This window comes from Galeopterus variegatus, unplaced genomic scaffold (genome assembly GCF_000696425.1).
Source record: "Galeopterus variegatus unplaced genomic scaffold, G_variegatus-3.0.2 Scaffold52, whole genome shotgun sequence".
NCBI lineage: Eukaryota > Metazoa > Chordata > Mammalia > Dermoptera > Cynocephalidae > Galeopterus > Galeopterus variegatus.
Genome location: NW_007726163.1, coordinates 1036542 through 1051243, shown reverse-complemented (window position 1 = coordinate 1051243; position 14702 = coordinate 1036542). Strand labels below are relative to the sequence as shown.

Sequence of the window (14702 nt, the reverse complement as noted above, 5' to 3'; positions counted from 1 at the left end):
ATACCACATGTTCTCACTCATTGGTGGGAGCTAAAAAATAAACAAATTAATTCACCCACAAGCACACACAATAAAAACCGGGGGGGGGGGGGGGGAAGAAGATATAACAACTATACTTTTTTGAAGTTGTTACAAGAAGCAAATGGAAAGGACATTCTTGGGGGGGAGGGGAGAGAGGGAGGAGGGCGGGAGGTGTCGGTGATGGGCCATAATAATCATATACATTGTATATTGACAAAATAAAAATTTAAAAATAAATAAATAAATAAATAAATAAACCTCAAAAAAAAAAGGGGGGGGGGTGCCAGATCCAGCTTAAAAAAAAAAAGAAAAATTCAGCTCTGATATGCTGCTACCCCAATGGTGAGTGTTGAATGAGTTATTGCCCTCTATCATGGCTTTTACGTCAGAGCAAGTGACTTCTCAGAGGGAAAAGCCAAGCTCCAGACAAGGAGTGTCATTAGCCCCATGGGAAGAGCCAATAGATACACAGGCCATAGGTACCAGGCTGCACAGAGTCCTTATGGGCATCTGTGTGGGGAGGCCTTCTAGAAATCTGATGTTAGAAGCTGGGACTCATGGTTCTGAGTGCCTTGCATACAGGAGATGCTCAATAATACTAAATCAAAGCTCATAAACAAATACTGGGTAAATCATACCTACTGGGATAAAAGAGTAATACAGCTTTTTTTTTTCCCCAGCTACTAATTTACATTATTTCAAAAATCTGCGTGTATGAACTATCTTATTTTTGGTTTTTAGAGCTTAAAAAGGTACTGGCTCTTCATTCCTGTTTATCATCTGCACACCAAATGAATTTTTGAAATAAATGTTTTACTAGCCCTTATGACCTTGTCTGCCTGATCTCTGTGTTTTGGGGAGAAAGAAGGTAAAATATGAGGAATTCTCCTGAGTTAGACCCAGGTCAAAGTCTCTCTATTAAAGTGGAAAGCCACTTTCTCATTGCATCTCTTAGAGGGGAAGAATCAGATTTCAGGAGACTGAAGTTCATTTTACTTTATTAGGAATTAATCAGAAGACTAAAATTGATCAACAGTGGATGAAATCCATTTTCCAGCAGCAGTTCTCCCTGAATGTCTCAGTCAACCACATGGGTGGTTTTGATTGAAGATTTAACTTCTTAAGGGGTTATCCAGTGCTGAGTGGGAAGCATAAGCCGGGCCTTGGCCAGTGCCCACAGCTGTTCCTAGTCTGCTCTGGGCCCTGTGAGAGAATCTCCAGAGGCAGCCCTTGTGGCTGGCGTGGCCTGGTGTCCAAGGCGGCCAGGGCCCTCTCACCGTCACTTCTCCACTTAACCCTGGAGTACCAGTGACTTCCAAAGGCTTGATGGTTCTTCATTCTACATTATATTAAAACACAAACAACCCCAGATAAAAGGAGACTAAAGAGACATGACAACTCAACACAACAGCTGATTCTGGCTTGGATATTTTTGTTATAAAAGACACGGTTGGGGCAATTTGCACAGATTGAATCGGGTCTGAAGTGTAGCTGGGAGTAAGATGCCGATGTTAATTTTTGGTTTCAGTTTGTACTGAAGACACTGAAGTATCTGGGGGCAATGGGGCATCGTGTCAGTTTACTCTCAAATGGTTCTTTGTACTTACAAATTTTGCATAAGTTTGAGATGGTTTTGGAATTTATAAAAATAATTATTTTTAAAAACTGACATGCTCTCTCCTCCTGTATCTGTCATTGCTTCTTTTCCAGAAAGTAAATTTCTTCTTCTAGGCAGTGAACAGAGACCCAGGTTCAGATCATAGATCTGTTATTGATGAGGTTTGTGATGCTACGTAAGACTTCACATCCCTGAGCCCCCAGCTTCTCATCTGTGAAATTGGGATGGCAACAGTAGTTACCGCAGTTTTCTGGATTTGGAGAGAGTTTTTTGTTTGTTTTTAATGGAGATAAAAATGAAGTCATGCATATAGCATTTAGCATCTTTCCTGGCTATGGTAGATGCTCTATAAAATGGTCCCTAAAGGAAGAGGATAGCAAACTTGTTTTTCCTTTCTTCTGTCTTCAGTGCAATGGAAGACCCCATCTCTGCTTTGTTCTACGCAGCCTGTCCTGGATTCTCGCAGCGTTAGCGTTTCTGGCTCATGTACAGGGGCCGCGCTTGCTCACCTCGCTTAGGGTTCAGGCCTCAGGCCGGGAAGGCCTCCCACACACAGCCCAGGATGCTCTAACAGTCAATTTAGAACAGATATGCGAAGCAAGGCATTTTTTAGATGGCATGGGACACCCTCCTGGCCTTCTCCCAGGAGAGAGGAGGTGAGGATATACTTGGGCTGCTCCTTCTCTGCGGGGGTGGAGGGGTGTGGCTTAAGGAGAGGTCAGAGGCTGGGTCTGAGTGTGCTCTGGGAGCAAATATATCACTGAGGACTTGAAAGAAGCTCTCTTGCAGGAGTGCTAAGGACAGAAAAGCTTTTGTGAGTTTCCTTCAAATCATTCTCCAAGGGACCTGAGATTCCTGCCAGTGCTCCATACAGATGTAGATAAGTAATCACACTGGTCCAGGTGGGGAGCAGCTGTGGGACATGGGTATGGCCTCTCTCACCAGACCGAAGGCATCTCCAGAGCAAGACTGATGTCACCAAATGTGATGCCAGGTGAGTCTCCAGGTGCCATCCTCAGAGCCATGTGTGAGGGCCAGAGAAAGCTCTAGGTTGCCATAGTTCTATAAAATAAATCTCCTGGGGAGAGAGGGGAGGAAGAGGCTGTCCCTAATCACAGAAGAACAGGTATAGAGCCTGTATGGGTTTGGAATAGAGGAGAGCGAATCCAGATAAAGAATCTGCTGCTCAACACTGCACTTTCAGTGTCTCATTTAGGCCTTCCAGTCCTGGGAGGTTTTGACTGTGCCCATTTTACGAATGACTGCTGAGGTGCAAAGGGAAGTGGTTTGCTCAAGGTATCACAGCTAGTGGGTGACAGAGCTGGGATTCTGCTGTGGTTTGACTGTATCCCCCAAAGTTCATGTGTTGGGAAGGTAATTCCCAATGCAAGTGTTGGGAGGTGGGGCCTAATGGGATGTGTTAAAGTCCTGTGGACTCCACCCTCATGAACGGATTAATGCTGATTATGAAGGGACTTGAGGCTGCAAGTTTGATCTCTTGCTCTCGTGCTCTCTTGCCCCCTTCTGCCATGGCGTTATGCAGCCCAAAGACCCTCATCAGATGCCAGCCCCTTGATCTTGGACTTCCCAACCTGTGGAACTGTGAGAAATTAATTTCTGTTCTTCATAAATTACCCAATCTGGGTATTATGTTACAGCAACACAAGACAAACTAAAACAGATTCCATGTCAGGCCCTCCCTGTAAATTCTATTGCTGAGCCCTCCCTTCATCCCCTTTTCCACTGCATCCTGCTGCCTCCTGGAGGCCACAGTGGGAAGCCTGGCAAAAGTAGAGGGTTGGGAAAGGGTTAGAGTCACATGAAGGGCAGATGAGGACCGCATTGTCAAGGGAAGCAAAGAGTAGGTAGTTGGTGACAATTGAGTAGTTTTAAAAGAATGAAAGCTATAACAGAGCCTGGTTTTCAGAGCGAAAAAATGCATCCAGCCCCTGCATGCTGGGAGTCAGCCCTGAAGCTGCAATCACTTGTGCCTCTGCAACTCTTCTGCAGCCACCTGGTACGCTGTGCCGCTAACAAGGTAACTTCCTGGTGGCTCCTCCGTATGTGTGTGCTGTGCTGTTAAACCTTGGGAATTACTGCTCCAGCTTTGATAATGCCCATCATCCACCCCAATCCCTCAGACTTGGCCCAAAATACTAACCGCTCCTGCCTCTCAGAGGAGCCTCCCTCCCTCCAAGCCTTCGTGATCCCCTGGCCATGTCTCTATTGAAGCACTTACAATTATTACAGGAATTCTTTCTTTACCAGTCTGCCCCTCCCTATCCCCGCCCCCTTTTCTTGCCCCCAACAGCAGAGTCCTAGAAGATGGACTTGTGTCTTCATCACCTCTGTACTCTCAGGGCTTATAGAATAGGGCCTGCTACACAGAGTGCTCTATAAATTCTATCTTAATTAATTAAAGTTTCTACCCTACCTAACAGGCAAGCTCTCAAGAAATATGATCTTGCAGTTGGTCAGACTATCAGGAAATCATACCTCAGGGCCTCTTCATCCTTAAAACTGCATATGTCAGTGGAAGCGTGGACATGCACACTTGCTGTTTTATTTCTTAAGTGTTTCCCAGCAGAGCCATGCACAACTAGGTCAGATAGATTCAAGGACATCGACAGCTCCCACCTGGCACTGGGGGACTGCAAGAAAGAGGGCCAGTATACCTCACAGCCCACTCACCTCAGCTGGTATGGCTACAAGTGTCACTTCCATTCTTCCACGATTAGAAAACCTCTGGGGTTTGGGTATTAGCAACTACCAAATACACAGTTTATTACTTGTCGAGCACTAACCCAGCACAACACCCCAAGTGGGAATTACAGCAACAATCCACTAGACTGTGCTCTGGGACAGAAGAGCATTTTCATTTTGCATTGCATTCCTCAAACATTCTGGCAAAGGTGCCTGTGCTGACCTCCCCACGTTGGGACAGATTTCTATGCCGGGTAAGTCAATGGGAAAATTCCTCTTCCCTAGGATGGGAATGTGACCCTGTGACTGGGCGTCCATTACAGCCAGGGGGTGTGGGTGCACCTGCAGGGTCTCACTCCCTCACAGAGGGACTAGAATCCCGCCTCTGCAAATCCACCCTGCTCAGGCTCTGCAGAACATCTGGGCTTCTTCCTACTGGCCACCGCTGAGGGCCGCACACCTGCATGTCATTTAGGATTCGGCAGACGCTCACAGCCTTACAGTCGGCTGTTGCACATGGTGACACGTTGCAGTGGATGAGTTTCTCCCAGATCACTGTTCCTTCTGAGCAGATGAGTGTGGGCTTCCTAGGGCACCAGAACCCAATGCATCCATAACCACATTAGGCACCACCCTCAGGGAAGCAGCAGTTGGAGGCATGTTTGCCTCAGCCTGCCTGGAAATGAGCAAGCATCAGGGGCAGACCCAGGACCTATCAGGGCCAGGGAGGGAATGGAGAAGTCAATCTTAGCTTCCTTTTATCACGCCAGTCATTGCAGGGCCTTTTAGACTTGCTCTCACTGGTGCTTGGGAAATAGGATAAAATTTTAAATGCCCCCCTGATTTTCCTTTCTCCCTGTAACTGCCCCTTCTCTGCCAAATGTATACTATTCTAAGCACAGACTGCTGGGGTAGACCAAGTGGAGACTGAAAAATAAAAAAATGAAAATTTGACCAAGGACTCCATTAAACAAAGCATGAGACTGCACTTTTCAATGGCAGCGTCACGCAGCTTATACGTTTATTGTACCTACCAAATGCATTAGCTGAAAGGGGAACACAATTTTTCTTCCAATGAAAGAGACTCTTTTATTTAATAGTAATGAAATTAAGGAGCGAAAAGAAAGCAGGCTTTCTTGATGTGTCTTTCACTAGAGAGAGAAACTCACCTGATGGCAGGATCTTGCAGTGACATACTGTGGGAACACTGGATTCAGAGCGAACACATGCTGCCGTCACTCTGATAAAAAGTGGGCACACTGGCAGGCTCCATATCCCCAAAGAGGTAATCCTGGTAACAATTCATTAATGAATAAAGTCCCTGTCATCTTCCCACAACTGCTTCTCTGTCACTAGTCCTCCCCCAGGAATATTTAAGGGAAGTAGCTTTCCCCTTCATTCATAGGAAAAGGTCAGGTGTGAGATGTGGGAACAGCTGCAGAATGCTATGTGGTTGGTCCTATCCTGCCCCATCTAGGAAAGAATGCTGAAGAATCCAAGGCTGTGTCTCTGAGCACAGGATCTTCATACTTTCTCAAAGAGAACTTAGCAAAAGGGGTCTTGGATTTGCTGTAGGGCTTAATTGGTTCCCCTGAAATATATAATTGCAGAGGAAGCTGTTCAAGTTAGATTTTGTGCCTTGGGACTTGAGAGGCATATCTGTGCAGCCTCCAGGGTGGTAGGGCTCATGTTTTCTGGAGTGAGGTAGGTCCTACAGCAGCCCGAAATGCATGAAAACAGAAAAACTATCCACTCCAACTGTGTTTGGAATGACAGTGCTCACTCTTTACAGATTACAGTGCTCACTTCCCAAAGAGAATATGTTTCCCACTGCATTTTGGCCTCTTTTCCCCGAACCCAAGCTTGACTTTTTTACTTTCCTATGCAATGACTTCATGCAGTGCAAAGCTGTGTACAGTGTCCTATGCAGTTTCACACCAGCCACAAAGACCTAGGCTGCAGCAGCACCATGCCTAAGGTCCCCACCTCCGCAGCTCCACATTTGAGACCATGATGTTTCAAGGGGGAATGGTCAACATAAAGACAAGGCCCAGGCCTACCATGTAGCTCCCCCTGCTTTAATACAGCCATTGCTAATGCCTAATTGGTTGACTGTTCCTCTTAATTGTTGAGGAGTAGGACTCAACTAACACAGAAAGGCTGAATAACAAAAGCTGAAAAATTGTTCTGTAAAGACCAGTCATGAGCAGTTTTATGAATAAAATATTTAATCAACTTATCTGTACACAATATTAAAATGGTTAAAGAAGAGTATGTAAGCATGTTTAATATGCTTAATATATACTGCTATATAATAGTCAAGAAAAATAGAGATTGCTGTTTTACAGGTCATTTACATTTCAATATGTACATCTATTTAAATTTGAGGGTACATATACATGTGGATTTATACTGCCCTTGAAGGATTCCCTGCTGGCTGGCCTGGGCACAGGCAGCATGGCACAGTGGCAGCTTACACTGCCCAAATGGCCAGGCTGGGTAGCAGGGAGACGCCCGATCTGCAGCCTGCCAGCCTCGAAGTTCTGCTCTGGCCAAGCCAGGCTGGGCCAACAAAGATTTCAGTTTGCATTAAATGAGTTTTTAACAGCCCCCCGACCACCACCACCACCAATCTCCTTCCTCCCAAGCCAAGCTGAGAAACGGTGGGTGTCATTGCAAAATGAAAGGAACTCCTACCCCCTCCCCAGAGTAATTAATTTTGTCTTTAGCTGCTGAGGGAATGAGCCTTGATGGCATTACCATCACTTTGAGTTTTGCCATTTCCTTAAAATCACAGTACTGGAATCAGATTAAATTTGCTTTTTAAGCTGCAGGCCACTCATCATGTGCAGAATTCTGCTGCCCACCTAGGGCCTACTTAAACAGCATCACTTTGTAAGCTGGTGTGGGAGTTCTGCAGCAACCTTCCCAATGAAAGGATTTGCTTCTTTATTTATATATAAGAAAAAGAATTTTTTTTCCAAACTTTTCAGAATCCCTTATTGTCATCTGTTAAAGGGTAAGTTGCAGTCAGCATATTAATCCTTGTAAAAAATGCATTAACTTTTCATTTGGGGTGAAATACTTCCAGCTAAAAGACCCAAAGTGGCTCAATCATGATTCTTTGTCAAAGAAAACATAAAAGGTATTTGCACTACAGTATAAAGTGAAATACAAAAATGAAATTACTCCAAAGATGCTCATGTTTAATCCATGATTTATCTGAAGTGGAGAATGCCAGAGAAATTCCCCTCTCAACAGTCTCTGTTCCTGGCCTGGAACGCTTGAGCGTTTGCCAGCCAGAAAACACGTTTTATCCCAAGCCTTCATCCTCACTGAACTGTGTCATCATTTTCTAAACAGGATGCTGAATGGCTGACTTTCTCTGCCTCTGAAAGGTCGTGACCCAAAAATGTAAGTTGCAAGGAAACAAGCCCTGCTGTGGGTGCCCCCTTTCCACAAGGCAGCCTACATACCTCAAGCCAAGCTGATGCTGCCCCACACCACAGGGGAAACTAGGACACACGTACGCTTTCTGGCCTGGGCAGCCTTCAGTCACTCAGAGATAAGAAGATGCAGTCAAGGAAGGGCCCTCAACACACCTTGTCCCTGCTTTGCAGACTCACCCCACTGAGAAATGCAAGCCAGGGCTGCCCATCATCCAAGCGAGAGTCTGAGAAGCCAGGTTCCTTGGGAAGAACACGAGTACTATAAACAGGGACAAGTCGTGTGCAGTTGCAACAGATTAACTCACTGGCCTTGGTGCTGTCCCTTCCCATCCTGCAGCCTGGGGAGTGTCCTCAAGGGAAGTTTAGCCTGTGGGCTTCTGATCGGTTCCTGTTTGATTCTAATTCAACAGGACTCCTATGAGCACACCTTACCAGAAGTCTCGTCTTGGTCACCCCCGCACACCTCTAGATTCTGGCAGCCAAGTGCCTGGGTAGAGTCTAGGTGGGACAGGCATCTCTTGTTGCCACTGTTAGTAAAATGGGGCAGTGCAGACATGATTCTACAAAGCCAACCACTCGCCCACCTCCTGCCTGGCCAAGTCTCCAGCTACCACTGCACTGCAGTCCTGCTTGCCAATAACTCAAAAGGTGCAGAAGCAAAACAGCTAACCACATCCCAGATGGTCCACACTGCCATGCCCAAAGATGCCTGGGTTAACCGAGGAGCTTTTCTTGTTTTTCTAGACAACTTATGTCAGTATCCCATTACTGACTTAGAAAAAGGATAAAAAGTTTCAGTACTACAACTTCTATCGGGTGGTTCTCTCTGAAATGAAGAGTTTCCAAACTAGCAGAAGGAAATTTATCTGAGAAAAAGAGCAAAAGTGTGATTCTTACACCAGCATGCCATGCTGTCCTGCCAGCAAACTCACCTGACTGTGCAGAAACACCTCTCAGGAAGTTTCCATGCACACTGCAGCCCTCTTGCTGTTATACGGGATGTATGTGAAAGAAACCAGTCCTCTCTTCTGCCACACAGACACACACACCATGCACAGATGCTGGAAGAGGCCCGTAAGGTCTGCCCAGGCAGGAGGGAGCAAACCGCCGCACGCTGCATGTGCTGCTCTGAGCGCATTTGCACTTCTGCAGCAACTGCAAGCATGACTCTAATGGCAGACTGAGCATTCAATGACCTCACATTCCTCCACTCCACTCATCTCAGGGTGCTTTGCTGTAACTGCTGCTGCCACCATGAGGCACCAACCCAAGCTGTTGCCAAGCCAAATCACAGACCTGCCGGAGGCACAGCACAGGTGCTGGCATCTGCGGGGCAGGTGAGAGGAGGCCAAGCCTGGTAGAGCTGGGTGCATGTTCATCATGAGCAGAGATCACCTCTGAAGGACGATCAGAGCTGTGAGGCACCTTCTGAGCCCTCGATCACCCCATGGACCTGCTAGGCTAACTTCCAGCCCTCTCCTGCAGCCTGTGTCCATGCAGGTGATTTCTCAGGCTGGGGTGGTGGCCCTGCTGAAAAGAACAGGCTTCCCTCACCTGTAGAGCCTTGCTCTGGGTCACCATTTGTGCAGTCCTAAGCTCTGGCCGCAGATTAAAGTCCAGAATGGCACAGAGGAGGAAGAAAACTCTGCTCCAGCCCAAATGGTCAGGAGGTTCCAGGTACAAAAGGCCGAACTGTCCAAAAAATTAGGAATATCTTTTTTGACTTCTCCCTTCTAGAGTGCTTCTTAATGTCAAATTCCACCACCATTTTCCAGGCCATGAGAAGGAAGAGAGAAATTCTTCTGATGCCTGCTCCTGGGTCACTCCCCTGGCAAGCTGGAGCAGGACCTCAGGCCCAGACATGGGCATGGCAGTGAAGTGGGTAGGGACCTTTTGGGCACCTCAGGGAGCCATCCAGCCTGGGATAGGCTGGCTGGCCGGCCTTGTCCAAGGCCTCCGGGACAGTCCCTGATCCCTGTCTGGGGTGCAATGAGGCACAGCCTTTCCTTTCCTCCACTGCCCCAGCAGAGGCACTGGCAGCAGGTAGGAGCCTTTTCCCAGCACTTGGTCACAGAGTCATCTCAGCCTGAGTGTGGCTCTGCCAACCACCTTGTAACCCAGGCAGAGTTGGGTTAGCAGTGCCCCTCAACCAGGGCGCACAAGACAGCTCCTGGCTTCAGTGAGCTGAGCCTACCCCTGAGGTCCTGGCCCCTTCTCTGCACCTGCCTTACCCCAGACAGAAATCGAAGCAATACCCATGAAGTACAACAGAGGCTAGTAGTAAAATGGACAGACACACACACACACGCATATATGCACACACAAAGGCAAGAGCTGCAAAACCTACGACATGTGGCTCTGGCACTGGGATTGGAAGGGGACCTTCTTCAGAAGAAGTCACATTTGCTGTGCCATCAAACTGAGTGGGCAAAGCAAAATCTTAGGACCTTGGGACCGGACAGAAAGAGAGAGGTGGCAGCCATACTTGCCTCAGCCCTCTCTCAGGGGCTGCCCTATGGAGCCCCAGTCCCTTGAGGGGCCTCCCCCCGTGCAGGTGCAGGCCACGCTGTGGGAGCAGTTCCCTCCCAGGAAGCGGAAGCCCGCGGTGGGCTCTGATGAGAACTGCTCAGACACACCAGTGCCTGGTTACTTCTCACTCGCTCCCAAAATTTTATAATTGCTGGGTTTGCCCATCTGCTTCCTCTCTTCCCATCCCAATCCAGACACTTTCTGAGAGGCAGACTCAGGCCCCTCTGACAGACTTCTGCTTTCGAGAGCCTTGGTCCTCCCAGCCCACCAGGCAACCTGCTTGAGGCCACCTGGCCTGAGACCTCCTGGTCTAAGGCCCACTGAGAGGGCCCTGCTCTGTGGGATGGAGGGAGGTCTATATCCCTGAGATGACATGCTCTCAGGAGAATCAGCAAGGCCCCTGACAAACGGGGCCCAGCGCGACTGCAGTGCTTTCTGCGCTCGAGCAAGGAAAGAGTGTGACTTCTGTGCAAGAGCTGCTCTTGGAAAGAATTCCATGTTCTCCGTGCTTTAAGAAGAAAATCTGTCTACACCCCCTAGTTGTTTTCTGCTGTGAGTCTGAATGAAATTGCAGACAGGATAACTGACTTGTAGGATATGAATTGCACTCCTGTTCCATCCACAGGGGTATCAGTCCTCTCTTCAGTACTCACGCAAGGCTTCTGCTGCTGCCAACACCATGAAAGCTGTTGGGGAGAAGTTACCTCACTGGGCTTCGAGGAGTTTTGACTCTACCATTACACAGTCCACACCTCTTATCCTTCCAATGCCACTTCAGCAAGACGACGCCAGGGAAATACAGCAAAGGGGAACATATATCTAAAGAATGAGCATCGTGCAAGCTTGGCTTCCCCATGCTAAGACAAGCAAGCCTGACACCCTCTCTAGAAGACCTAGCCCAGCTACTTGGAAAGCCAGAACTCAGCAAGGCAAGCATTGGGGCCTCAGTGGAAATGACAGTCTGCCAGTGCATAGGTCTCCCTTAGTACAAAAGTTCTGGCTTCAAGCAGCAGTGACCAGACTTTCCTGGTGTTTGGCAGACCCAGCACCAGTCCCCTTCGGGCCCCAGCTGGCCAGCCCCAAGTTCCCTAAGCAGGGATGCCAAACCCTACTCACTAGCAGGAAATAGTGGTTTGAATGATTTCAACTAGTAGTGCACTATTCTCCCCAACAAAATGGGAAATTCTGTCTACTTTAGGATGGAGTCGGGGGACGCGCTGCCTTCACTCATAGTCCTGACACACTTTCCCCACTTGTCAGCACCATTTCTACCATCGATGGTGACTGGAGAGACCAGCTGGGGATTCCAATGGAGCAGCCAGGATTATGCTGGTCATCCTAGACCCGGTCGCCACTGCCTACGAGACAGATAGTGCAGGGTGCTACCAACTGCTGGCAGAATCCTTTTCTCCACATATTGGGAAAGCCAGTTTAAACCACTTGTGGTGATCCTTTTGCCGTCATTTTTACAAAGTGAAACATCTTCTGCATTCACCTAGTAAATGGACTCAGAGATGCCAGGGGGCTGGCAGAATTGGAGCAGGGCACCGTGGCCCCTAGTGGCTCTACTCAGCTCCAGAGGAAATCGGAAGACATACGTTTCATTCAGTCAATAAAGAACACACTGAGAGCATCAGGGTCATCACTGTCAAAGGACAACACCCCTCCCCTGGGGTGTGGCCCAGACTCAAGATGCAGGGAGACACCTACTTCCTATCTCACTCACAACATATTGTGTTAGAAGGTCATCAGAACGAAACAGGGAAAATGAACTTTTTCCTACCATAAAAAGCCCAGGCTAAATCAAGACATTTCATCCCCCCGAATTGCTTTTCCTAGTCACTAAAAAAGTATCAAGATGTTTTTTATCCAAAAATATTAAATACCCTAGGATTTCTTCAAAATAATATGTAACTGTAATTTTTCATTAATCTCCTTTCTACATCTTCTAATACTATAACTTTTAACACTTTGGGGCCATTTTTTCTATTCTTCATTATGACAGGTGTCAGAGCAACCACCATGCAATCGCTATTAAAACCATCATCTAGAAAAGAAGAGTGAGGCTTCTCTGGCAAAATCCACAAATCTAGGGACCATCTTTGACCAGTCGCTAAAATAAAATGGAATTGTATCAGAGCAGCCACTTTTGGATTTTTTTTAAAATTTTAACCTGAAGAAACTGTTGTTTTCTGGCTATATATAGCTACTCACATAGCCACAGCATATAAATTCACATCGTAAGAGAGGGAAATCTTAATTTTAAGAATAATTACACATTTTTCCCCCCTTTGGAGAAATTTTACAGGATGAGAAGGACTCAGATGTGGCCCTTAAATAAGTTAGCTGTATCTAAATCTTTAGTCTCTTCTGTCTCTCTCTGTCTCTCCCAAGAGTATAATCACTAAGAATTAAAATGTGTATACGTTGTCCTGGACCTTAGCATCCAAGACAAAGGTGGAATAAATGTCTCTCTGGGACCCTAAAGGAGAAAGCCCAGCACAGCATAGACAGGAGTACCCAGGAGGGCTGTGGGGGTTTTCCAAGAAGCCCTCAGAGCCCCAGACAGATGGAGTCCAACTTGTTTCTCTTCGCTCTCCCAACCATTTACAAAAGGCCACAAAGGATTCCCAGGCATAAAAGAATCAAATGAAATAATGAAGGCATGTTCAAGGTCACTTTTACATGGAGAGAAAATCCTACCATCAATAAGACTCTTTGGGGCAAAATATAGGAACTGGGGGATCGGCTTCCATCTCTGCTCCCCCACACCAAGGCCCTGACCATCTGAAGGGGCCACAGCAGCCAAGTCCTGGAGCAAGGAGGGGAGGAGGCAGACCTTCCTCCTGCTCTGAAGGTCTGGGTTGTGAATTTGTCTGACAAAAGCACTTTTGTGTGGCTTCACTTCCCGTTACTATCACACTGCCAAAAACTACAGCAACAACACAGTGAAAGCACGTAAAAGCCAATACAGACTTGATAGGTAAGCACGATCACACATTGGTGCACTCTGAGGATGCCATTTGCAGGGGGGCTGTGCCCACCTGGCAGGCAAGCCTGAGCCCCCCTCTGGAGCCGGCCCAGGAGACTCTCAAGCCCTAAGAGTCTCTTCTCCAGCTTAAGAAAACTTCCTGGCAGGTATCTAGAAAAAGCTGCAGCTTCCCACCACCCCTCCTTCCCAGCCATTGCACTAACTTCCTCCTGAGCGCCTCCAAGGCACCGCTACCACCTCCCTCTGCCCAGCCTGGGAGCTTCTGAACCTGGCAGATCCTACCCCACCCCCAATGTCATGTCCGATCAGACTGAGCCGTTTAAAACTTCTCCCCCATTTCACTTCCCCCAAGAAAGAAAAATATTCTTTCCATTGTCTAGATCATTCCCAATTGGAATTGATAAAAGGGGGCGTTGCTGACCTTTGCGGAGATCTGGGAAGCTCCACAACGCATTCTTTCGACAAAACTCCCTTTCAAAACTAAGGCTGGGGCACGTTAAATTTTAAAAGTTAAAGAAAAAGGACGCTTTTTGCAGCGGTTCCTTCCTATGGTCGGTCCAAGGGTGCGACACCGGGAACTCAGCCACCGGGGGGGTCACGCCCCACACCCAGCCAGAAACACAAGGGGTGAGATAAAACGTAGTCCGATACCCTTTCAGTTCACCCATTCTGGAGCCCCAATTTCCTAACCCGTTTCCACCCGATTTAGTGCCTGTTAACTGTAGCATCAACACAAACAACCTCCTCTCCCCCAAAGGGGGCAGTGGGCACAATGGCGATCTCTCTGCAAAATGCTCGTGGCTGTGACATTCGGTAGCGGCAGGTCATCTCTTCCCAAGGCTTTCGGGTGCCGTCCACCCTCAGTGCGTGCAGGAGTGAACGAGTGTGCGGGTGTGAGTGTGAACGTGTGTTTTCCTCCGTGCGGGCGCTTGCCCAGGCTCTGACGCGCACCCAAGCTCGGTAACAGGCCCGGCCCGCAGCTGCTCTTCAGCCCGGAGTCCGCGGTGGCGCGACCGCCCCCTTCCCGGCCCTCAGGCTACCTGCAGCCGCACGCCTCCACCACCATGTCCTCGTACTGCTTGTAGACCACGTTGTTGGCGGCGTCTATGTAGAGGATGCTGATGGGGCTGAGGCGCGCGGGCACGCAGCAGGAGGCCGGCGCCGCGTCGGGCGCCATGGAGTTGAGCAGCGTCTGAATGATGGCGTGGTTGGTGGGCTCGAGGTGCGAGCGCAGCGGGAAGTCGCAAACGCCCTCGCAGTGGTACGCCTCGTAGTCCAGAGGCGCGATGATCCAGTCGTCCCAGCCCAGCTCCTTGAAGTCCACGTGCAGCGGTTTGCGGCTACAGCGGCTCCTGCCTCTGCGCCCCTGGCCCCGGCCCGCGCCCCCGCC

General features: G+C 48.4%; 1 protein-coding gene across 1 annotated transcript in view; it reads right to left on the bottom strand.

Annotated features, from left to right (window-relative positions):
- Window positions 1–14348: 14348 nt before the first annotated feature.
- GDF7 (growth differentiation factor 7) overlaps window positions 14349–14702 on the bottom strand; it is a 4380-nt gene continuing 4026 nt past the window's right edge. Inside the window, exon 4 of the mRNA XM_008573421.1 lies at window positions 14349–14697. Coding sequence (XP_008571643.1) covers window positions 14349–14697 — 349 coding nt within the window. The remainder of the gene's footprint in view (window positions 14698–14702) is intronic.